Raw genomic sequence first — 25,123 nt, 5'->3', positions numbered from 1 at the left:
TGGATCTTACAGTTTTATGAATGTAATCACATTTTTTCATTCGTGAACAATGATTCATTTCTGATCTGGAGTAATTTAATAGCGTTGTTTGTTGAACAGACATCAATTCAAGACATAATTATGACCACTAAAGCTTGTATGATTGATGTCCGGATTCAAGAACTCATGTTGATGTTATTGACCCATTCGACTTTGAAACTCAACTGGTTCTTGGATGTGTCGCAACTGAACATGATGTCCAAGCCATGATGGCTTCACTTTGCATAGTTTTAGGTCCCTTTAAGAAGCATTGTGAAGTTCCTCAAAAATTCTCCTATTCCGTAAAGAATGGCACACTTTTTGTTTGGGATGTACCTCTTTTAAGTATCCGCCATCTATTCCTGTTGTATATTTGTGCAATTCCCTGCCAAGTCATAGGGCATTGCTTTCCCTTTTTTCTCCCACCGTGGACCTCAGAAGAAGAGCGCTCTTATCTGCGCCTGCCGCGATTTCTGAGAACACTTAGGGCACAGGAGAACGGCAGGACCTAACTGAATTTTCTAATTGCTTTCTTCTGCAGAGCGGCCCCCTCCATTAGCAGTGATGCATCCTGGGAGAGAACCTCCCTCCGTGGCCATCATGCCTCTGAGAAACACCCACCACCAACAACTGCATCACAGGAGGAGAACCAAGAGGATGGAGAGGGGGAAACCTGGCTTACGCTCCAAGAAATTGGCCATACTGTCCCGATCGCTCATCATCTGCAGCTCCAGCACCAACGATGAGGCGTCCAGTCCGGAGGAGAGGAACCGAGAGGCATGGGATGAGGAGTACTACAGGGACCCGCCGGAAGGGTCGGTAAGAAACTCGGAAAAGTTCATCAGGAGGAGCGTCAGCGTGCAGACCCCCGTTCAAGCGTCTCAGAGGGGTCAAGAGGGCCCTAAAAGAGCAATGAGGAGGTCCTTCTCCATTAAGGTATGGGATGACATCACTGCTGCTGCAGGGTTCTCCTGTGTGTTGACATCTTTTCTTATTTTTCTTATTCTGTCTGCAAACAGTTTGTTTGCCAAATGAAGTGAGGGGCTTAAAACTAAAAAAACAATGTGATAACAAATCCTATTATATTGCACAATGTTCACATGTTCAATTATTCAACGTCACAAAGGTCCACCAAGTCCATTAGTCATTCCTTTATTTTTGCATTGGACGGCAAATCGTTTTTTACTCCGGTATATTGACTGCAGTTCAAAGTTCACATTTAAGTTGCTTCAAATGAAAAAATCTAAAAGTTAACTTTAAAGTGCGGTAGGAACATACAAAATAAAGAAATAAGTCTATGTACTGTCTAGAAAACATCTGGGCATACAAGTGTTAAAGGAATAGTTCACCTTCATGTCATTCCAGACCTGTATAAGATATTTTGAAGAAAGTGAATAACAAAACAACTCTGAACCCCATGACTTCTATTATATGAGCACAAAACCACGAAGACATTTCTCAAAAGATCTTCTGCTGTGTTTGTCTGAAGAAAGAGCCATATACATGTGAACAAATGATGAGAGAATTTATGCATAAACTATTCCTTTAAATAAAAGTTACCAAATAAAAAAAAACCATCGCATAAGCATTTAATATCAATTGCCATGCAACAAGTTGTGCTGTCTCTCACTACATAAGCCTGTGTACTGCATAAACAGTGTTGGGATGACAGATATGTATCTTCATGAATCATAATCACATGGCTGATGTGATGGGAGATTTTGTGGTCCTCCCAGCGCATTACATCAACACAAAAGAGGGCTTGTTATGATACAGAGACACAGAACAGACTCTCACACGAAAATCACACAGAACACTCGTCTAATGACATTTAGTCCCAAAGCACCACATTCTGAAAAAACACCCGGTGACCTTTACACAACATTTAAAAGGTGTTGTAACAATGTTTATTTTGAAATAGCCCTGCTCGGACAGGAATGAGATAAAGGCTTTCGGTTTGAATAGAATGCCAAAGCGCTGCAACCAGATATTTGCAGCTTAGTTTGACAAAGACAAGAAAATATCAACCTGATACTCAATCTGACTTCACAAGTTTTAAAAAATGTATGATTATTAGAAAAATCATAAACATAATAATGACAACAACACAAAAATCCCTAAACGTCTCTGTAATTGGAGGTCACCCGTTCATCCAACCACCAGAAGGTGCACTCTCCCGAGAATCATCCATAGACAATTCATTATCCACTTTCCAGTGTGAAAAGTTGCCGTCCTGCGTCCAATTACACAAATGTAAGCAAAAATAACGTAAAAAATAATGAATGAATGAATTATTTAATTGAAAGAAGAGCTGTATTTTGATGTGTGTGACAGTTATTGGCCACAATGTTGTCTAGGTAACAACGGCCACTTCCGCTTCTTGTATGTTCCAGTGTGTGCAATCTCTATTGCCATGCACTCAAAACTACCTTCTATTCCAACACACAAACTACTATTAGGGCAAGTATAAGTAGCCAAACTGGAACACAGGGTCAGTCTACTTGATGCACTAAGCAGTATTCCATTGCTGTTCCATGTTGTTTCCTTGACTGCTTGCTTGTTTGTGTGTGTGTGTGTGTGTGTTTGTTTTTTGTTTGTTTGCTTGCATGCTTGGATGTTTGTTTAATTGCTTGATTGTGTGTGTGTGTGTGTGTGTTTGCTTGCTTGCACGCTTGTTTGTTTGTTTGTTTGCTTGATTGTGTGTGTGTGTGTGTGTGTATGTTTGCTTGCTTGCACGCTTGTTTGTTTGTTTGCTTGATTTTGTGTGTGTGTGTTTGCTTGCTTGCTTGCACGCTTGTTTGTTTGTTTGCTTGCATGCTTGTTTTTTTTTTTTTGCTTGATTGTGTGTGTGTGTGTTTGTTTGTTTGCTTGCATGCTTGTTTTTTTTTTTTGCTTGATTGTGTGTGTGTGTGTGTGTGTTTGTTTGTTTGCTTGCATGCTTGTTTGTTTGTTTGTTTAATTGCTTGAATGTTTGATTTTTGCATGCCTGTTTGTTTGCTTGTGTGCTTGTTTTTGTATTTGCATGCTTGTTTGTTTGCTTGTGTGCTTGTTTGTTTGATTTTGTGTGTGTGTTTGCTTGCATGCTTGTTTGTTTGCTTGTGTGCTTGTTTGTTTGATTTTGTGTGTCTGTGTTTGCTTGCATGCTTGTTTGTTTGCTTGTGTACTTGTTTGTTTGATTTTGTGTGTGTGTTTGCTTGCATGCTTGTTTGTTTGCTTGTGTGCTTGTTTGTTTGATTTTGTGTGTCTGTGTTTGCTTGCATGCTTGTTTGTTTGCTTGTGTACTTGTTTGTTTGATTTTGTGTGTCTGTGTTTGCTTGCATGCTTGTTTGTTTGCTTGTGTACTTGTTTGTTTGATTTTGTGTGTCTGTGTTTGCTTGCATGCTTGTTTGTTTGCTTGTGTACTTGTTTGTTTGATTTTGTGTGTGTGTTTGCTTGCATGCTTGTTTGTTTAATTGCTTGCTTTCTTTTTTGCATTTTTGTTTTGTTTGTTAGCTTGCATGCTTGTTTGTTTAATTGCTTGCTTGCTTGTTTGTTTGTTTGTATTCACCCCTTTTTCCCCCTGCCTGCTTGTTTGTTTATTTAATTGCTTGAATGTTTGTTTTTTTGCATGCCTGTTTGTTTGCTTGTGTGCTTGTTTGTTTGATTGTGTCTTACTGTCACTCTCCATATAAATGCCTGCCTTTAAACGTTTATTAATAAATGTAATGAATAAAGTTTATTGTTTATTAGTCATTGTAGTCAAGCAGGCTAAAATAATGAATAATGGATGCGGATCATAGGGTGCGCGGCATCCAGATTCAGCTCCGGTCTAGATTATGGTCAAAACAAATGTAGTGCTGTTATTATGGTAACCTCTAACTGCACACATTAAGCGTGTAGCTTTGGGTTTTATCCAGTCCCGTCTCACTCGCAATACGACTACCAAATAAGTACAGTGGCAGCTCAAAGATGGCGGCGCCCACATTTACGCCAAAAATAAGGTGGATAAAAAGAGTCATTTTGCTTCCTGAACTCTTAATATAAATGAGCTCTTGTTATTGTATCCTCCCGGACTCTTGTAGATACTCATTTTGTCTTAACCAGCAGAACATTTAAGTTCTTTGTAGTGTGGTTCTTTATATAAGGTCACTAATGTGGTTCATGGTCTAATAAAACACAGTTATTATGAGCACATTGCCTGTCAAACCTTTAAGTTTGGATTTTGAAGTGTTCGTTTCTTAATGGGTCTTTTAAATGTGGGAATAGTGTTGCCCTTGTTTAACTCTTCTATTTTTTTAAACAGGACAGCAGTTTCTGGAGAATGTGTGTCGCTACTCGGGAGGAGGGGCTACACGTGGGCGAAAGCGACCTCCTGTCCGATGACAATGGCAGCACTGTTGGTGGAGATTTGCACAGGTAAAAATCACCCGGTTCTAATGAACGTCCTATTGGCGTGTTCCCATGAAAAATGCATGCTCTACATGTTACATTGTGAACGTAAGTGCCTTGTTTTCTGTCTCCAGGGACACTTATATCTACTTTGGAGACAGACTCGCCCCATTTAACGGACAGACTGTAAACGATCAAAGCAAACAGGAGCCTGATGTGGAGAAAAGGACTCTGTGTAGAACCACCAGTAGTGATGTAAGAAATGTAATGATTTCCTGAATACTGATCCAATAACGGGTTTATGGAGATTTCAAAATGAACACTTCTATGATCAAATTCTTTTAAATGTTTGACTTTTCTATTCACAAATGTTAAAGGAATTGTTCACTTTCAACATACATTTTCATGATAAATTATCCTGACCCTGTTGTCATCCAAGATGTTTATGTATTTCTTTTCTTTAGTCGAAGAGAAATTAAGGTTTTTGATGAAAACACAGGATTATTCTCCATGTAGTGGACTTCAATGGACTCCAAACGGTTGAAGATCAAAATTACAGTTTTGTATGCATGAACTTGCTAAATTAGTGTTCAAATATATTTCGCTCATTATATATTGAACTATTAAACTTATTCAAATTAAATTTACATTTAGTCATTTAGCAGACGCTGTTATCCAAAGCGAGTTCGGGGAGCAATAAGCGAAGAGCAATAGTACGATAGGTGCTAACAGAAAATAGATCAAAATTGAAATCTTTCATCTCCCATGGGTTATATTTCTTTAGCTCTATACTCTTACTGAACATTATGTTAACAATAGACTTACTTTAAAGGATTTTTGTAAACATATCTGAGACAGTAATGCAATGTTTTCCTCTAGGCATAGTTAGCACAGATGTCTATTCTTAGCGTACTTAAAATGTCAGACGGCCAAATAACTTATCTCCTACATTCTCTGCTATGCGTCTGACGTGGCTACAAAAACAGGCGCTGACAAAACATGTGTTGTTCTCATCAGATTGTGGTCCCGTCGAATGATTCTAATCAGCCTTGATACACAAACACTCGCTGTCAAACACACCGTAAAAATGACTTTACTTACAAGCAAATTCCTTAAAGTATGCAAGTCCAACTTACCTACTTTTTTATGTACTCTTTTATATTCTTATTCATTCATTTATTGTCTTTATATTAAAGGCTTGTCCTGTAAAGACAAATATTAGTGGACCTATGTCATGTCTGAGACTAACAATCAGGATAAGATCTGCAGTATCAGAACATTTATATTAAAACACATTTCAACTTCTTATGTAAATACGGTACATCATATTTATATGTGGAGTGTTTGGACGTTTTACTGGAAAACAAGACAAACGTGAATGGTTTTAGTCAAGAAAGTCACTGCGCAGATTTAGTAGAAACTAATCTGATCCAGGATGGAAAAAGGAACACAAAAGCGCACAATATGTCACAGCTTACAGTGTGATTCACTCACATTTTGGGGGAAATGATGTAAATGATTATAAAATAGATGATTTGTGTTAGTCAGTTGTTCTGTTGTGTTTTTGCTGCAGGATTTCTTTCCGAGTGAAAGCAGAAGTCTTTTCACAAAGGTCAATGAATCGGACAAGCTTGGCTACAGTAATGAAGAAACGGACACATTAGGAAACAACAATAATGTAAAGGTGAGAGTAATATCAGCTTTTTCCTTTTAGTTGGAAGTGTTTTTGAATATTGTATTTTTTTTATAAATGATTCAGGTCATTTGTTATTTAGTTGTCATCATATTCTTACATCCAATGACCCAATGAGTTCATCTCTAAATTTGAGTTGGATGATCAATGTTTGCAGTAAAGATGTGACTTTTTTGGGCACATGCAGTTTTTTCCATCACTTTTTTGTACCGTTAATCATTTCCAACCAATGATTCTACAACAAAGTTTGACATCACACAATGCACTCTCACGCCCACCAGCTTATTATTAAGATCATTTTCACATACTTAACACTTATTTGACCACCTGACAACAGATCAAGACTTTGTCTGTGTGTGTGTGTGTGTGTGTAGATGCCGGTAATAAAGGTGTCAGAAGACAACAGGAAGAGCTGTGAGGACGAGACGGATGATCTGAACTGTCAAGAGACGTCCTGCAAGAGATCTCGCTCCAACTCCACCAGTAAGACAAACTGACATGAACCACATGTGAACGAACAGGGGGCGGGGCAAGGGCGGATCATCAGGTTTTCACATTATAAGCCATTCTGTCAAGAACTTGTCCCAGTCATATTTTGACCTAAAATCAAACACAACAAAGGAAATTAAGATTTGTATTTTCATTGTGACACTTATTACATATGCCTTCCCATCAAAACTCTTTATTGCATGCAAAAATGTCATTGTAATAAAACATAGTATTCTAATAATTTATATGATAAATTCTGCCTCAAAACCTACGGAAAAGTAAAAAACTGTATTTTTCAATTAAGTTAAGTTGGGTATTTTTAAATAAAAAATTGCTTATTTTAATACTATTCTTGGTTAAAATGCCAAAACCCACAGACATGAAGGGTGACCAGGCGATAACAGAAAAAGTAAAAACAAAAATAATTTTCAATAAATTATATTTTTAAATTTTCTAAATAAATTATTTTTAAATAAATATTTTTTTAAATTTTGTTTATTATTTACAGCAAATGTATTAACTTAGCAGTAAATATTTATACATTTTAATGTATATACTGTATTATAAAAGTAGTTCTTAAATCTTAAATGACAGTGAATTAGTTTTATTTAAATATACAAATAAGACATATAAAGCATTGAAAATCTCACACATAATGCTACAAAATAATGAAAAATTCACTACAGGACACCAAGTCACCTCCCATAGTAGGCCTTGTTTTCTGTACACAAAATGAGTTTTTCTGGTGATGGTGAAATTTGACCCGGAGGTGGACACAGGTTTTGTATAGATCATCTGTACACACCATTTTTGTTACATAACTTCCTTAATTTCATTGAGAATATCTCCCCAGAAGAGGCAAACTTGTTTTTGTCCTCCTGAAAGTACACATATGGTGTTCACTTATGCTTCACGACAGTAAGCTGATTCATTCCCACACCGTCCAACTGCGCTCGCTGTCCAACATGTTGAGGACATTGTCTTACATAACTTCATAAGTCCACGTGGTTTTAGGCGTTCACCCGTACTGGATCGGAGACTTGGACACCATCATTATGAAGACGCCAGAACTGTTCCCGTGTCACGCCCACACCACCGCAGGCTTTTACGGCAACAGAAAGTCTCTCTCTCAACAGCTGGAGTTCCCTCATAGCATTCCACAGGTGAGGGAGACGGACCCGTACGTTTTCTAGACATTTCAGATTACAAAATGTGTCTAAACTGAAACTATTTTACGAGTAGCTTTTGAAAGGAGACACGTCATGGAAAAAAATATTATTTTGATTTCTCTTTTGAAATAAAGTGCTTCAATGTTGATATACTGTACATCACAAAGCTCACTTCACCATTTATTGAAATAAAAAATAGGCCAATCGGAAGTTGGGTCGGTCATGACATCACAATCAAAATGTCTGTCTGTCTACTTTTGCATATTAACATTACTTCAGAAGAAATTCAAGGTGTTATCCGATCATAGCAGAGATAATTTACAATACCTTCAGTGGTTCTTTTTACCATCTGACGTTGACGGCCAATCCAAATCTGTTTGAATTTAAAGGGCCGGAACATTTAAAATGCGAAACTGCAGTGCGCCTCAGAATAAATAACATTGTCGTCTATTGGTATGTGTGTGCTATAGTTGTGCTTATCTTTAGTTAAAGTTCTTGGTGTGAACAGGCCTTGACCTGGTTAATTGATAACCACAATAAACCTAATTACGACAAATTGGGCCCTATTTCACCGCGCAAGGTGCGTATCCGAGTCCACTTTTGCTAGTTTAAGGACGGAAAAATAGTTGTCGCACCAGGCCCATGGTCTAAAAGTGTTGTCCTTATTCCCTTAATGAGGCATGGGTGTGTTTTGGTCAAAACATGCAGTAAAGCAAGCATTCAGAGTCTCATCTCCCTTTAAGAGCCAGCTGTGCTCACGCCATGGCGGATCCGCTATATACACTGCAAAATTGGCAAGAGCAAAGACTGGATACTTCTCCAGAGAGGAAACGCATCTGCTTGTGCGGACGTGCAGACCATCAATTACAATCCATATTTTTAATCTTTATCTACACAATAATAATCTTTGAATTATTGCATTATTTTGTGCGGCTGTGCGGCCCTCTGTGTGTAATTAGCAGAATGTATGCGCGATGTGCACCCGCCTAAAGGCAAATTTTGCTAAATTGACCATTTATTTAGTTGGAGAATTAAGTAGAATACTCTTTAAATAAGTAAAAAAAGTATGCGTTTCAGTAAGTCAATGGCGTGGTCTATTTCAGTTGCCTCAAAATAGCAACGCACCAACAATGCACCTGAACACACCTCGTTCTCAGTCCTGCACGGCCATTGGCGCAAAGAAAAGGCCCAAATTAATTTGCTATATAAACAACGTGGTGCAGGACGGGAAAAGGAAAACTGCGTCAGGCTGAAACCAGCTAAATTCACCGTACTTGCTTCGCGCCTGGTGCTGCATCGCATCTGATGCTGCATTGCACGGAGTGTATGATAGGGCCCTAAAAGTGAATTCCACAGGGGAAAGTGCAAGTACTATTTAATGAATTCTGGCTCTTTGTCTTGTCTTGACTCTGGCCAGAATGGAACAAGTACCTTTCACGGTTGCAGATTGTATGAAAATGCCATAATTACATTGGTAATGAAATAAGTGCTCGTCCCAGTAAGTGCTCCAAGCATCTCTATTCCTCTAAAAGTGCGCGCTCCAAAGTGCTTTCCCGTTCTCATCAGCTAGTGGCCGTTTTAATAAATCTCATACTGCACAGAAAAAGAACCAGCATGTGTTCACATCCGCTGAATTCCATGAAAGGTAAACGTGTCATGTTGTCTTTGGTACTGAATGTTCCTATTAACCTGCTTAGCATAATATTTGGTTTGTGTTTATATTTGTTGTTTCTGTTTATGCAGGCTGTGGTCAGACCGTCTCGCTCTCTGAGCTCTGCACACTTGGTTCACTCCTGCAGCAGCGTACAAGCGTTCATAATTTCAAACATCGTCCTCATGAAGGGCCATGGCAAGGTAACAAAACATTTTTATACAGAAAAGTGAGATGTCTAAAGTTTCCAACGCAATGAAATATGTGATGCATTAAAACTCAGTAAGTTCTTTTACGGAAAAGTAGTACTTTATTTTCTTAAGCAAACTTCAAGTATACTTAATGTAAGTATTGATATCAAGTGTACTATTTCAATACTACTTGGGGCTAAATTGGTTCACTTTAAGTTTCGAGTGTAGCAGTAGTACACAACAAGTTTGAGAAAAACTTAATTGAATTTTGCACGTGTGTATTTCAGGGTCTGGGCTTCAGTATAGTCGGAGGCAGAGACAGCATGTACGGACCGATGGGGATTTATGTGAAGACCATCTTTCCCGGAGGGGCGGCCGCCGCTGATGGACGACTACAGGAAGGTGGACTTGTTACACACATCACACTGTAATTGATAACGGATGACTATTTCATGATCTATCCGGATAAGAAGCTCAAAATGATGCATTAGGCGGAAGCGGACGGGAATCTCATATTAGGTAACTGTATTAGTGTTTCTTCTTTACAGGAGATGAAATCCTGGAACTGAACGGTGAATCTCTGCACGGTTTGACCCACGAAGATGCCTTACACAAGTTCAAAGTGAGTCATTCTTTTTAATACAACATTTTAAATAAATGAACCGTGTCGATATTTACAGTACAAATGTTCAGACTAATAATCTGGTATCATCACAAACGTGTCACAGATGTTTACTCTCTATAAAATGTGTTTTGTGTGTGAAGCAAGTGAAGAAGGGTCTGTTAACTCTGGTGGTGAGGACCAGTCTGCGGGTGGGCGCTCTGCCGGGCAGTCACGGTCAGGTGTCTCAACTGTGTCGATCCAGATCTCTGAGCTCCAGTACAGGTATAAGCCTGGGAGAATATAACTGCCTCGGTAACCCTACAAAACTTCAGGACAGGGTCATGATGGAGATCACGCTACAGAAGGGTCAGTATCAAAGTCCAACAACGGGCTGAAAAGTTCAATAATGGAAAAATGCATTACAGAAGAGCCAGAATTCAAATTTATATATATATATATATCTTACTACATAGTGTATACTTGCAAATACACTTTAACTTTTCTAAAAGGGGACTCACCCTCAAGTTGTTCCAAACCTGTACAAATGTCTTTGTTCGGTTAAACAAAAACAAAGCTTTTTGGAAGGATGTTAGCAACTGAGATTTCCGGAGCACCATTGACTACCATAGTTTTTTGTTGTGTTGAACACAAAATGGGATATTTTGAAGAATTTAGGAACGCCTGACTACCATTTAAATGTTTCCTACTATGGTAGTCAATGATGTCAACATTTAATTAATATCTTTTTTGCGTTCAACTCGAGTGTGAGTAAATGAAGACAGAATTGTCATGTTTGGGTGGACTATCCCTTGAAGTTTACCCAAGAAAACAAATTTGAACTATATACAGTATATACTTTAAAGCTCATGTACAAAAATACCACATATTGTGATCATAAAGTAAATGTGTGTGTTTTGTATTTTCTCAGAGTTTGGTGTAGGTTTAGGAATTGGTCTGTGCTGCGTACCTTCAGCCGGTTGCTGTCCAGGAATCTACATTCATACGTTGTCGCCGGGTTCAGTGGCTCACATGGATGGACGTTTAAGGTATAGATCATCCAAACCCGATGTCATGTTCCTTTCAGCATGACATTGTTTCACACATTTGACCTTCTGTGTCCATATGTCTGTCAGATGTGGCGATGAGATCATGGAGATTAATGACACGGTGGTTTGTAGCATGTCACTGAATGACGTCTACACGGTTCTGAGTCAGTGCAGTCCGGGTCCGGTTCAGGTCATCATCAGTCGACACCCCGACCCGAAAGTAGGCCTTCATTCCTCTCGGTAGTGTAACAAGATTGTGTCGGAAGTCACGTGTTTTGCGTATCATGAATTGAGTTGTCGTGTGTGTTTGAAGGTTTCTGAACAGCAGTTAAATGAAGCCATCGCTCAGGCAGTGGAGCACAGTAAACTCAAGAGAGACAGGAGTCAGTGGAGTATGGACGGATGTAACAGCAGTACGTTATCCGACTTATGTAACTGATTTATTTTTCTGTCCTGAGCACAAATAAAAGTAGTTATCTTGATTCAGTCATGTCTGTATGTGATGTCAGGTCTGAGGAGATCCGACGGCTGTTCTCACAGCAGACAGAAGTGCGTCCGCTGTCTGGACCGGGGCTCGAATCAGTTGACCTGCAGACGAGCGCAGAAGCCCATGATCCGCTCCTGCAGCGAAGGAGCTTACAATCATCGCTGTATCCCAGAGAGCGTCAGCACTCAGTCCTTCCTACAGCCGGATCACGTCACCAGAGTACACAGCATGGACGTCTCCTTAACCACCAACAGCGACACATCCCTCAATAACAGACTGTCTCCATCCTCGTACACGGACGATGATTATAACATTCCCTATAAGTGTCCGGTGAATCTCATAAAACAGCAGCCGGTGGATGTGGCTGCAGGTGTGGGACCAGCCACCCGGCAACAGGGATGCTGCAGACGACAAGACGTTAGCGGACGGGAAACACTTTCAAGGGACTCCAGTCAAGGTTCACCAGTCGGAGAGAAAGATCTACTGGCATCACAAAGCAACTGTCAGGTAGGTCCTTTTGACAAAATACTGTATATATATATACACACAGTATTATGGCCATATAGTGTATGCATATGTTCATAAATGAATTGCACTTTTGGTTTTCTGAAGGAATCGTTTGCACCACACGTTTTCGAAATGTATCATCGGTGTGAAAATTTCCCATTTGTTAAGATTGAAATAACGGGAATTCCGAGTGTGAATCTTAGTGAGATTGTATTTTTAAAATGTGTTTTAAAGCTGCAATCCGTTACTGTTAGTCAGTTACTGAAAAATAAAGAATTGTGAAGAACTGTTGGCTTACCTTGGCTAATACACAACGGTAAGCTTATAATAATATGTTTTTTGTGGGGAACATTCGTTTGACGTCATTTGACTTCAACCCACGTAAAGACAAGTACGTGAAGTATTTGTTTCTTTGTATTTCATTTTTATAGTATTTATTGATGTGTTTGTTTTTCTTTTTATGTGTTTATTTCTAATGTCAGTTAAATGTTAAAACCTTGTATATGTAGTTCTTTATTCCTGGCTTTTGTTTCTTTTCTCTTTATTCTATTTGTTTTGTTTTTGTTATTTTTGTATTTATCGCTTGCATTGGTTGTATACACTGTAAAGCATGAAAGTAAACTGCAATTTTATGATTCAAACAAAGATGGCGCAAAAAAGGCAACAGTGACATATTGCAGCATTAAAAGATTTAAGGTTTTATTTCAATAAAATAAAATAAAAATATATATCTTAGATATTTACATATCAGATCACAAAATATGAATCCTGAACTAAAGAGCGTTTACATTTAATGCCAAGTAGGCGGATGTCGCTTTAAGGCCACTTCATTGCCCATAAATGGTAGTTGCGTAAGTCAGAGCGTGATTGGCTGAAGTGTGGTCCTTTGCTCTTTTATTGTCAGCCTCTTTGTGAGTTTTGCAACATCATTGATATCATCACAACACATCTACAGGAAACTACAAACAGTTTGACACACTTGGGCTGTGCAGTGAAATATTGACAATATAATATATGTTTTGCGTCATTCAAAGCGTTCATTGCCTCATGCACCTGTCTTTGGTCTCTCCACATGCATCTAGTTTTTCTGCAGTCTGTACAGGGCTTTGAGAAAGATATCAAGGGTTCTGTTTAAGAGTGTACGTAGAAATTCATACTTCCCCTTTCTGGACTGGTTTGTGTTAGTGTTTGAATATTTCTTATTATTCTATGTTTCTTATTCGTGCGCTTCTTGTTCAAATTTGATTTGCCACATTTTGTATTTTTTTGTCATTTCTTTTGGGTTGATTCTGGTGTTCGTGACGTGATATTTGAGAGTTTTGCATGGGGCATGACTCCTTGTCAGTGTTTGCAGTTCTGCATTGTGAAATAATGGCAGGTTTTTTGCACTTAAAATCATCAAGCAACGTTTTCCTGTTTTGGTGACAGGAAGTGGTTGAACGCTCAGAAGTCGGAACTAAAGTATCGGTCTGTATCTCTGAGTATAAACCTGCAGTGGCAAGTGAGACAACACACAGAAAAGGCAGAGAACACAGAGGTATGTCAGATATAAATCCTTGTTTATAAATACTAATGTTGATATATATATATATTTGTTTGCATAATAAAATGTTAAATGTATGTTATGTCGGTTGAGGTTTCATTCGTGTTTTTCTTTTGGAGTTTAAGAATTGAACAGAAACATACTTCCTATGCTGAGGCTATTCACTTCCTGACTTTAAGTTTTCAAAAGTAAACTGTACTTATATACTGTATATATATATATTTGCATTTAAAACTGTTAGATTGATTAATGCATACATGTTTTTTTACAGTTATTATATGTTAGAGTCTGTCCACACAAAGAGGTTTTCACATTGCACTTCTCTGTTTGGCAGCTCACTAACAGGAAATACATGTGAATTCCATTGTATAATCTTACAGGTTCCGATTCCTCTTCCCCCGTGTGCAGTCCGAGCAAACGGTTCGGTCTGAGACGCCAGGCTCGTGTGGAGGTCACTACAGATCAAAAACTTGACCCTTGGGTAAAGCTGACAGATAGTCCGGAGAACCAGTCGTACTGTTTCAAAACCATGAGTGACCATGATGGGGATAATGAAGTTAACGGCACAACTTTGGAAGCCACAAACGTCGCCTCGGACTTGCATTCCGAACAGTCACCCAGTCTTAAAAAAGGACCCCCGGTGGCGCCGAAGTCTGCATGGGTACGTCAAAGCTTAAAACACATTAAGGCTGGAAAACCAAGAGAGGCTTTGAAACTGGACAGCAGGAACCAGGATACTGGCAGAACCTTTGGGATCGGTTTGAGAGCTGCTTCATCAGGAGCCAATTTGTCCATCAGGCAGAAGATCAGCTCATTTGAGACCTTCTCAAGCGCAGAGGTCTCAGAAAGGCCAAGCAAGCGACTTGCCCCAACAACGTCCCTTCCTCTAATAGAGAATACTGCTAAAACACAGACTGTAGACTACAGCCATGCAGGGAAAACCAAGCCTGTGATGTGCAATTTAGAAATCAACGATAATTACCAGTCTCTACCAACTATTCCAACTTCCACACAGCCTTCAGTGGAAGAAAAAACATCAGCTTCCCCCAGTTCGAATATCGTTTCAGACCCCCATTCTGTGGAGGAAGATAAGAATTCAACTTCTCTAGGTTCAAATATCATTTCAGAGCCCTGCGAGCCAATCCCTGTTGAGGAACCCACTTCAGACTCCGTGCACATCCCGAAAGAGCTTCCACCTGTACCTGAGGCCGAGCAAGAATCTTTACCTTCCCCAGAACCTTCAACACACGTCCCACGGAGATCAAGCAGTTCAAAAGAGGCCACTGCAGAAAAGCCATCTGAAGGTGCTGGAAGTCACACAGTGAGTTTGAGAACTAGAAGTCTGCCCCTCGGTTCCTCTGAAGCCCCCAATCTTGGCTTGGAAGGGGACAGTCTGGGAATCATCCTGTCTTTTAGCAACCAGGTGTCCAGTGCTCTGATGCGGTCCATGCAGTCTCTGCCTCAGTCCCCTTGTGGAAGATTTGGAAACCCTTGGAGTGCCCCACCAGGTTCCTCTCTGCATAATCCCATAGAAGAGGACTCGTCAACTGAAAAACCCACACCTTCCCAGACCCTTGAGAACAACGAAAGGGGTTTCTCTGTTAGGTATGTGTCTTTTCCAATTTTATTATCTGTGAAAAGACGTAGGATAAATGCACTTGCCAGATTTTAGCTTTTGGGTATAATTGCGTTTGGAAACAATCACAGGGACAAGAGCCAACGATGGCAGCTTCTTTCATGTTGAAAGCTGGCTGTACGATAAAGCCATTGCAAAGCTTTGAATCATTTAGGAGTCTGTTTTTAAATGAAACAAGAAGAGGACATGCAGCCTGGTTGCATAAGTCACACACAACACACCCATTCATAGTACAATCCTGTTAGTAGATAACCTCATAATTTCTTATCACTTCACGGGAGGAACTAAAGAGACACGTTTGACCCAAAACAGCCGGCAGATATGTGCAAATGACACATAAATGAGCTTGTAGTTCTAGAAAGTGTAGACTTAAGTCTTCACATGCTGCAAACCCACATCCTCTTGGCAGCATCCCAACTGAGTTTGAGTGGTTTGAAACTAGGCAGTTTCAATCAACGCACTTATTTTTTTCTGCTCTACAGCCTGGCCGAACTGAGAGAACGCACTATTGAGAGAGGGGGAGAGTGTGAGAAGGAAGATGAGACCCCCGAAAGATCCCTCACTTCAGCCTCAGCAGTCTGCGCCCAATCCATGATCTCAGCCCTTCCGCCAGAGGAGATCCAGCAGATGATTCAGGAAGTCAAGGATCTGGATGAAGACACGCTAAGGGTGAGTGGCTTTCTGGTTCCGTAAGCGATACCACAATGTACGTGTTGTCGGCTATTGTCTGCTTTTCATTACTTCCACATCCTGCTCACAAACTTGAATGTGTATGAGAGGTGTGACTTAGCAACAATCAGTTCTTTGTGAAGTAGTGCTTGAAAAGTCAATGGACTATTAAGTTTCCATATAATATAAATAAATGCATTCATAAAATAGAATATAAACCTAAATAAAACATTTTACCATAATATTCCCTGGCTGAATGAGGGATATGCCATTAGGAATTTGAATTTTATCTGCTTTGTGTACGCTATAAGCAAAAAGCCAAATAAATATCTTTCTGAAATCCCTTAAGAGCATCCCAGATTGTTTCTGAAGGCCGTGTAAAATAGCATTCCTCTATTGTAGTGGCAAGACGTAAGCGACATGGTTGTATAGACCGGGCCACATGGTCTTACTGCCCTTGAACCTCAAAGTGTCATGGGGCCCGAGACACACATCTGAGGCTCAACGCTGGAGTCTTACTGAATACAGCTTTAGCTGGTTGGCCTTTAGTCAATATAGCACAATTTCTCTCTCATTGAATATGGTATATGATTTGGTATTAGAGTACTATTTGAAAATATTCAAATATTACAGCAAACCCCCACGTTTGATTGTGTCTAATAGCCTAATAAATTATTTGAACCCAATCATTCTCAGTTGACAGCGGCCTCTTGGGACCAAGAGTCTACCCTGGTCAGCAGCACACAGACAAAAGAGCACCTGGAAACCATTTAAGAGGCAGCTGGTCTTTATAAAGCAATAAACCTGCGTTGCTAAACTCTGATCACTTTCTAACATGTTATATAATGACTGCTATTCTAAATGGATTAGAGAATGGATATTCTGTTTACGTTATATATTTGGAAAAGCCACACTACAAAGTGTGTTCAAACCCACTGACCACAAACTACTTGAGAAACAAGACTGAATTGGTTTTCTTAACTTCCATTAGCAATTGGAAGACATCCATGTTGTGATTCTGCATAAAGAAGAAGGAGCTGGCTTGGGTTTCAGCATCGCTGGAGGTATCGATCTAGAGAACAAGGCGACTACGGTGAGCGATGCCTCCACTTCTTCTTTAATGTGCTTCACTTTTCAACAGGAGATAGACGCTACTTAAAGATTAGCAAATGATGATCTGCAGGATGTTTGGAAATGCATGAGCCTTGCGATGTCACTCCGATAACTTAAAACAAACTACACACACATTTACAATATTGAACATATTTTATATACTGTATTTCTTTAAATCCATCTCTCCTCAGGTCCACAGGGTTTTCCCCAATGGTCTGGCTGCTCAGGAGGGCACCATTGAGCGAGGCGATGAGGTTTTGTCCATCAACGGGCAAACGCTCAAAAACATCACGCACGCCGATGCCACGGCCATACTCAGGCAAGCTCGCAGCATGAAGCAGGCGGTGGTGGTGGTGTGCAAAAATAAAGATGCGGAAGGGAAAGGAAGCGCTAAAGCTAATGAGTTTAGCTTAAGCAGTGGGGCAGAAAGCAGCTTCACAGGTGGGCTGCGTATTGAGAAAGTTAATCCCGTCTTAATAAGGCTTATATGCACTTCATGGACTAAATATAACAATATATCCTTGTTAATTCAGATGATTAATAATGTTTCTCCCAGGAGATGATGGAGATGAAGCTGTCACTCTGGAGCTGGAGAAGAACGCAGGGGGCATTGGATTTAGTCTTGAGGGTGGAAAAGGCTCCATCTCAGGAGACAGACCACTGACTATCAACAGAGTTTTTACAGGTCAGGAGATTACAGGAATATGTCAGTCGTGTAGACGTTTGACTGTGTCCTCTCGTACAGATATTAGGGCAGATGTCATGTAAAATTTGACATGTGCTACTCTGTTGTGCACTTTTTCGATCATTTGGCTAGCGGAAATTTTTCCCCTTAGACCAAGGCTGTGAAAATTGTATTTCTACAACACTTTTTCAAAATTGGGAATTGTTGCGAAGCAGCTTTACGGAAATATTTTAAAATATCTTGCGATGATGTAATTAGCGTTGGTTATTGTTATCGTTATTGTGACAGTCCTGTGGTGACAAACATTGGTCAATACAGCATAGAAATAGTTATTATTAATTATTGAAAACTGGAGAATTTTAAATGAGGTAATTATGATAAATAACAGAACACGGAGAAAAAGTTGACCCATTACATGAAAACTGTCCATATTGACCTTTGTCTTTATTTGTTTATTGTTTACTATTCGATGTTATTGTGAACTAAAAGGTGTAAAGGTTAAAGGGATTTCTAAATGGCAAAGTGCACTAGGCTGTGGGCAGTCAAGGACTATCCTTCTGAAACAGTACGGCCATTTACTCACCCTCATGTCATTTCAAACCTGTATGACGTTCTTTCTTCCTCAGAACTCATTTACATTTAGTCATTTAGCAGACGCTGTTATCCAAAGCGACTTACAAAGAGTTCAGGGAGCAATAAGCGATATGTCATAAGAGAGCAATAGTACAATAGGGGCTATAACAAAGTTACTAGTTTCAACAAAAGCTTTTTTATTACTTATTTTTGTATAAAAGAAGATATTTTGAAGAATGTTGGTAACCGGCACCCATTGACTTGCATTGGTTTTGTGTCAATGTAGTAGAATTGAATGGGTCCCAGCACTGTTTGGTTATGAACATTTTTGAAAATATCTTAGTTTGAAACGACCAGAGGGCAAGTAAATGATGACAGAATTTCCATGTTTGAGTGAACTATCCCCTTAAATCGGTCAAACTGTTTTAAAGGGATAGCCCTTGATAGCCAAGCGAACTTAGATCACTTTAAGTACACTACCTCGATAAACTCGACATCTATACCTAATATCTCTGTTTCATATTAGAATGAACTGAGGACTGTTTTTGAATTTGTAACCTGTGTTTTTTTTCCGGCAGGGAGTGATGCTGAGCAAAAGGGTCTGAAGTCTGGTGATGAGGTTCTGCAGATTGAGGATTCGTCTTTGCAGGGACTAACACGGTTCGAAGCCTGGACGTTCATCAAGGGTCTCAATGAAGGACCGTTTAAACTCATCATTAAGAAAAAGAGATGTGAGGAGAGCTAAACCGCTGTTTAATCTGGAATCCGGCAATGCAAAGTACACCTTTTAAAGCCTTATGGAAGATGACTTCACTTGCTAAATCGTTAATCCAGTACCTCAGAGATGACTATTTTTGTAGGCTAACCCGGAAGTAGGTGGCGCGCTGGTTCCCTCGACCGAAAGATCCCATAGACTTTTGGAAGATCGCAAGAAGTATACTCTGTGGTTAACAAAGGTTTATGATGTGTAAATCTTTACAAATGAACACATTTTGAATCACCAGAAGTAAAAAGCAAACACGATGCTATAAGCACTTAATGTTGCTCGATATCATCGTCACCACCGCTAAGCCTCCGACAACTCCTTCAAACTTTATTCAAATGTGTTCCCTGGTAGGTAACTACTCCGTGAATGAATCCGCTTCTACATTTTAAGAGATCTGTGCATTATTTGTGAGCTTTATATGCGCGATGACGTCTAACGTGCCCGCCAAAGAAAGTAGTTGCTTTTAGCACACTTTATTGTGTTTAAGACAAAAGAAGGTTTAAAGAATCACAAGCGGGTTATAACTGGTGCTTTTATGTCATAGAATAAAACGTGAAAATGTTTAGAGGTTTTGTTTACCACAGACCTGATTTCGGGCGATTTACCAAGAACCCTTTAGCAAACCCATAGACTTTGGAGCGATGGAAGCCGAAGTCCGAAAATGCTGACTCGCTTCCGGGGTCTCCATACAAAAATACGTCATCTCTGAGCCTCTCTATGCATAAAGTATATTCAAATCTTTACTTGAAGAAACAAATCACCCAAAATAAAGTTTCATCATCATTTACTCAAACCCATGTTGTTGTTAACATGTTAATTTAAAAAGGTGGATATTTGAAGATTTTGTGCTTGGACACATGTAAGTATTATAAATATAAAATAGCTGAATAATTCTCTTTTAGCATAATACCAAACAAGTGTCCAACAACATGTGTCGAAAGTTCTTATTTGTATGTAGGATATTCTTCCAAAATTGATCTGTTATTTACCCAGAAAAGTCAAGCAGGCGTACGAGTAAATTGTCATTTTCTTTTTTGTTTGTCTCCTGTCAGTGTGTTATATTCTACTATGTGATCAGGAAAATTAGCTTTCGTTGTCTAGCACATGATCAGGGATTGAAAAACATGATTCTTGTCAAGTCGCCCTGTTTGAAGATACGATTTGCACAACCCTGTAAATAAATATTTTAGCTGTATGGCATACTACCAAAGAGGAACGTGAAGAACACACTCGCCTTGCTTGTGTTTGCTACGAAACCTTCTCAAGTGACAAACACGTTATACAGTATTCATTCAAATATTTCAAAATGATCTTAGTTTTTTTCAAACGACTGTCCTCAAAGAACATTTTTAGTTTTTAATTTAAAATATAGCTAACACCAATATTACAGTTCAGTAACAACTACTGTGCCAAACATTGCTACCGTAGCTCCGATTTTCATCCAGTGGACTTGGACTCCGTTGGGCACTCAGGACCCGTAAATGGAAAATTGCATTTCTACGTTTCCAGAAAAGCCTTTATGTGTGAAAGGGACTGCTTCCCTAAAAGAAGTCTTAATATATTGAAATGGAGTGGGAACAAAACCATTGTAGTAACATGTTAAGTATTTTTAATGTTTAAATAAACTTTAGTGGCAAAACATTGCGTGTGGGAAGTTTGCATGTTGTTCATTTTTGCATATTATATCATATTGTGTGTGTGTGTGTGCGCGAAAGGAAATCCAATTACAAGCAGATGATCATTAATAGTTTTAATATCAATACAGCAAAAATCAGCATCTAGAAGGAGAATCATTGAACAGGTTTAACAATTGTGCAATGTCCTAGTTTACTTCCCATAGTTGCAATCGATGTCGCATGGACAAAAACGAATTGCACCGAACAAAGAACAGGCAAAAACATTAAAATGAATGTAAAAATTAAACCCCTTTCCCACAACCACCCGAGTCACTACCAACACTACACTTTCTTGCATGTATCTTTTTCTTCAAAATGATCCATAATGTTTGATATAGAGGCAAATCAAAATCTCAAATCAACTTACGGAAAGTAAAATCATGAATTATTAAGAGGTTTTGGCATTAACGGAATGCCTTGGCTATAACCAGAGCAAAAGCGAGCACACGAAACACACATACGCATACATAAGATCTCTTACGTAATTCAAAATGGTTGCATTATAGAGCACATGACTCTTTTATATCAAAAATAAAACCGAACATATCTCAAGGCCCTGGACATGCATTCACATTTTCACGAAATGACAAACAGGCATTAAAATACTGTACACACAGTACAGAATGTTTAACACGCGTGTGACCGGATGGCAAACGGTTATCAGAGATCACAGTCAGCACGTGAGACGGTTCATTTACTGAGGTATAAACAGGTCCTTTTGTCCTTGTGCACTGTAGACTGATTACAAGACTAATGGCTGACATACACTATTTGTTTCATACACTTGCAGACTTTCTGAAGGTTTCAGGTCAAATGGCACAGACTTTCTGCAACAAGTCCAGAATGAAAATCTGGGCAGAAGTCCTGTAGTGTATTTAAGCCTTAAGGCGGAAATGTAGGGGCATTTGACTCGTCTAGATGTATGAGAATGTCACTGTATTCCAGTTTGAGTGCTTCTGGAATGTTCTAAAATGGACGCACAAATGTGAATATTTTGCCTTTTAAAAGAGAGTGAAATGTTTTGTAACATCGCACAATGTGATGTCAATTTAGATTTGTTTTTGTTCAACTTTCGACATATTAATGTTAAAATGTAATTTAATTCAACTTCGCTGCTTGGAATGTAGTTTTTAAGCAGTGATCTCTGATTCAAATGTCATTTAGATTATGATTCTGGTTACGAATTACAATTCAAGTCAAGTTCAGGAGTTTGACGTTATTTATTCCCTTCTTCATTTCCAAAGGACTGTTTTAGCCTATTTGGTCAGTCTTTAAGTATACGGTACATAAAATCGGTTGCGTCAACTAAAACTGCGCATCTAACAAGACGTTTTGATCTTTAAGGACTTCCAAGAATGTAACTGAAATTCTAGAAGCTGCACTAGAAATACTGGCTCTTTGCAAAGAAATAGTGTGCCGCCTATATAGTCAGCATCACAGGCACACTTCTGGTGCAAAAGCTGTTATCACTACACGGGTCTGAATTATGACATCTTTAAGGATTGCAAACCCCTAGAATAAATATGTTTCATATGTTCAAGTTTTTTCATGATTCACGTTAAACGGCATGTTGAACTGTCCAGGTATGTTTGGTCACACATGTAGGCTACTGGAAGAATCAAGAATATATCTACAGGTCCTTTCTCCTCTTACCATAGCATGATTAAGTGCATTACATGTTTGTGATAAAAGGAGAATCATCTCTCCGTTGGTGTTATTTGAGCGATTTTGTCGCTTTGCTCAGGTTGTTGTAAAAGTCCACCATACTGGTGGGGAAAAATGAATCGACAACTGAGCGAGGGAGCAGACCTCCGAGGTCCGTCTGAAAGAAACTGAACAGCTGCGTTTTACCAGGTTCCCTAAAAAACAGAAAGAGGGAGAGTAAACATCGCAATGAATCATTCTGAAATGTATTTGCTGCCATCTGCTGTATGATATTTTAGTTACAGCAACCAAAGTTAAACCGACCCGGGAACTGGAACACAGAAACAGCCACACGGGTGATTGAAGCCCCTGACGTAGCCTGGCTGCGGAGCACAGTTGGGATGGCTGACGTTGGTAGCTGTCAAACAGTAAAACATGATAACTTCACTTGAGATCATTTGTGACAGATCTGAGCTCAGTTTGAGACGTTCTTGTAGAGATGTAGAGGAAAAGCTTCCACTTGCTCTCCGTTCAATTTCATCGGTGTCTAGAAATGATTTCATTTTTCTTTCCTGCGGGTGGGCCCAGATTTCATTTTTCTCTGTAATGACATCATCCGTGCTAATCCAATCGGATGATTACGTATTTGAAATGGAACAAAAGTACATTTTCAGAAACAAATTCTAATAATGACCCGATGAGCACATGTTAACAGACATCGAATGTGCTCATCTTTATGGACACACACATCCTTTTTTTACGTGACATGGCTGGAAATAAAGTTTGGCCATCTTTATAAACCAAAGCAGCATCATAATAAAAGCAAATGTTGTTTTTCTCAGCTCGTACATACCGTTTGATGACACGGTGCCATCTTCATAGTGCTTTATGGAAACAACATCGACAAAATCTCGAGGTGATATAATACCCATGGCGGCCGACGGCGTGACTGTTCGGCAGATCATAACGTCCTAGAAAATGATCAAAGGAGAAAAATCAAGCATTCTGTGTGCCCTAAATGAGTAAATCACCACAATTCAATCAAAAATACTGCGATAGGGACTGGAAACCAGATTTTTTACCATGTACAAAGAATCTAAACTCTAAAGTAAGAATCATACAGAAGAATGACGTGAATGCATTCATACGAAGCGTGTGTCGTTCTTACCGCAGACACCTTCTCAATCAGCTCAAACTTTTTTAGATTCGTGTCCCATTTGACTCGAAATCCATTGATTTCAGGTTTCAAACAGTCCCATACTTTCTCCGGACTGGCATTGACAAGACCCTCCCCCTTATACCTGTAAGACCCACAGAAACGTGCAGGACAAAGGTTAACGTCCACAGTGTGTCAATAAAACTTCATCTAAATTGAACCTAAAACACAGTTTCGCATCGTAAATTACGCATAGCGATGCATGTAATAATGTAAATGCACAAATAATGGCAGTTATATAAAGCAATTATAATGCACAAACATGTAATAACGTGCATGTATGATCACGTTATAAACAATGGCATGTAGTGCAAGTAAGATTTTCGTTCATCATTTTGATAGTAAATAACATTAAAGTAAAAAAAAAACTGAAAAAAGTATGTATATATTATATTTAGAAGTAGTATAAATATAGTTGATGACGGGTCGCTGATATATAAGCACATTTATAAACATATTTATAAACATATACTTACACGTATCCGGAAAATTCACAAGAAGGTCTCCAAGACACCACAACATCATTCTGAAATAAACATGATCACATAACTATAAATATCGTGAATGCGTCGAAATTATTTTGAAAAAAAAGACTGTTTAATACTTACATTTTTCTTACATATTTTCCATCCGGATTCGTCTTTTCTGTAGCTCAACAGACGATCTTCGACTGATCTGGCTGTATTTATATAATCCATGACAGCTGCAATAATAATTGTGTTTTATTCGACCCCTACCAAGCGCATGCACTCTTTAATCTCTATAAGCTTTAAATGATACCGCGGAGACCGACTGCGGGTAAATGTACGATACGATTCCGCCACGGTATTTGCGCAAATACGTTCATTTACATAAACTAACCGTGTTTAATAGTTTGCGGTGGTTGGAGTGTCCGTGTCATTCATCAGTTAACGATGATGACCATTCATCCCGACGTAACGTTACCGGCTGCGGCAGCGATAATCGATGCAGTTATTCGCGACGCTTGGATTGTATACGCGCGATCACAACGGACTTAAAAAAGATAGAAAACGTGTCGTCTGGTGCTGGAAAAAACAATAAAAATGAGTAAAAGGCCACTTCCTTACTGTGCATGTGTAACGTGTCAGGGGACTGTTGCATTCTGGGACATGTAGTTTTCTGGGATACTCCCTACACTACAGCATCACGCGTTTTTAAAGTGGATAACATATGTTGATATAATAAAATATGACGAAATATTATTAAAGAAACTCGTTTTTTCTTTCCGTCACAGTAATACAATGACGTGAACATGATTATTTAAAAACATTTAAGTGGCCGTTTTTTGTGCTAGACGATGAAAATGTGTCAGTTTCACATTGATACGGCTATCAAAATGGGTACCAATTTATCATAAG

At 39.1% G+C, this 25,123-nt stretch overlaps 2 protein-coding genes across 2 annotated transcripts; one reads left to right on the top strand and one right to left on the bottom strand.

The window, feature by feature from the left end:
• Positions 1–565: 565 nt before the first annotated feature.
• On the top strand, positions 566–20,847 carry il16 (interleukin 16). The gene is made up of 21 exons (XM_079457703.1): positions 566–954; positions 4,301–4,413; positions 4,521–4,641; positions 5,960–6,070; positions 6,454–6,562; positions 7,583–7,731; positions 9,481–9,591; positions 9,867–9,981; positions 10,128–10,201; positions 10,345–10,549; positions 11,112–11,229; positions 11,317–11,449; positions 11,543–11,642; positions 11,739–12,223; positions 13,652–13,760; positions 14,147–15,371; positions 15,885–16,071; positions 17,063–17,164; positions 17,376–17,625; positions 17,741–17,869; positions 19,021–20,847. Exons 1-21 carry the CDS (start codon positions 583–585, stop codon positions 19,185–19,187), a joined length of 4,485 nt encoding a protein of 1,494 aa, XP_079313829.1. The 5' UTR covers positions 566–582; the 3' UTR covers positions 19,188–20,847.
• A 97-nt stretch (positions 20,848–20,944) lies between these two features.
• stard5 (StAR related lipid transfer domain containing 5) lies at positions 20,945–24,859 on the bottom strand. The gene is made up of 6 exons (XM_079467768.1): positions 24,353–24,859; positions 24,221–24,270; positions 23,697–23,829; positions 23,382–23,499; positions 22,853–22,946; positions 20,945–22,743 (listed from the first exon to the last, which is right to left on the bottom strand). Exons 1-6 carry the CDS (start codon positions 24,440–24,442, stop codon positions 22,599–22,601), a joined length of 630 nt encoding a protein of 209 aa, XP_079323894.1. The 5' UTR covers positions 24,443–24,859; the 3' UTR covers positions 20,945–22,598.
• Between the last annotated feature and the right edge of the window lie 264 nt (positions 24,860–25,123).

This window comes from Barbatula barbatula, assembly GCF_947034865.1.
Source record: "Barbatula barbatula genome assembly, chromosome: 1".
NCBI classification, from domain to species: Eukaryota; Metazoa; Chordata; class Actinopteri; order Cypriniformes; family Nemacheilidae; genus Barbatula; species Barbatula barbatula.
The sequence above is the reverse complement of the archived record's forward strand: the minus strand, read 5'-3'. Positions and strand labels throughout refer to the sequence as shown.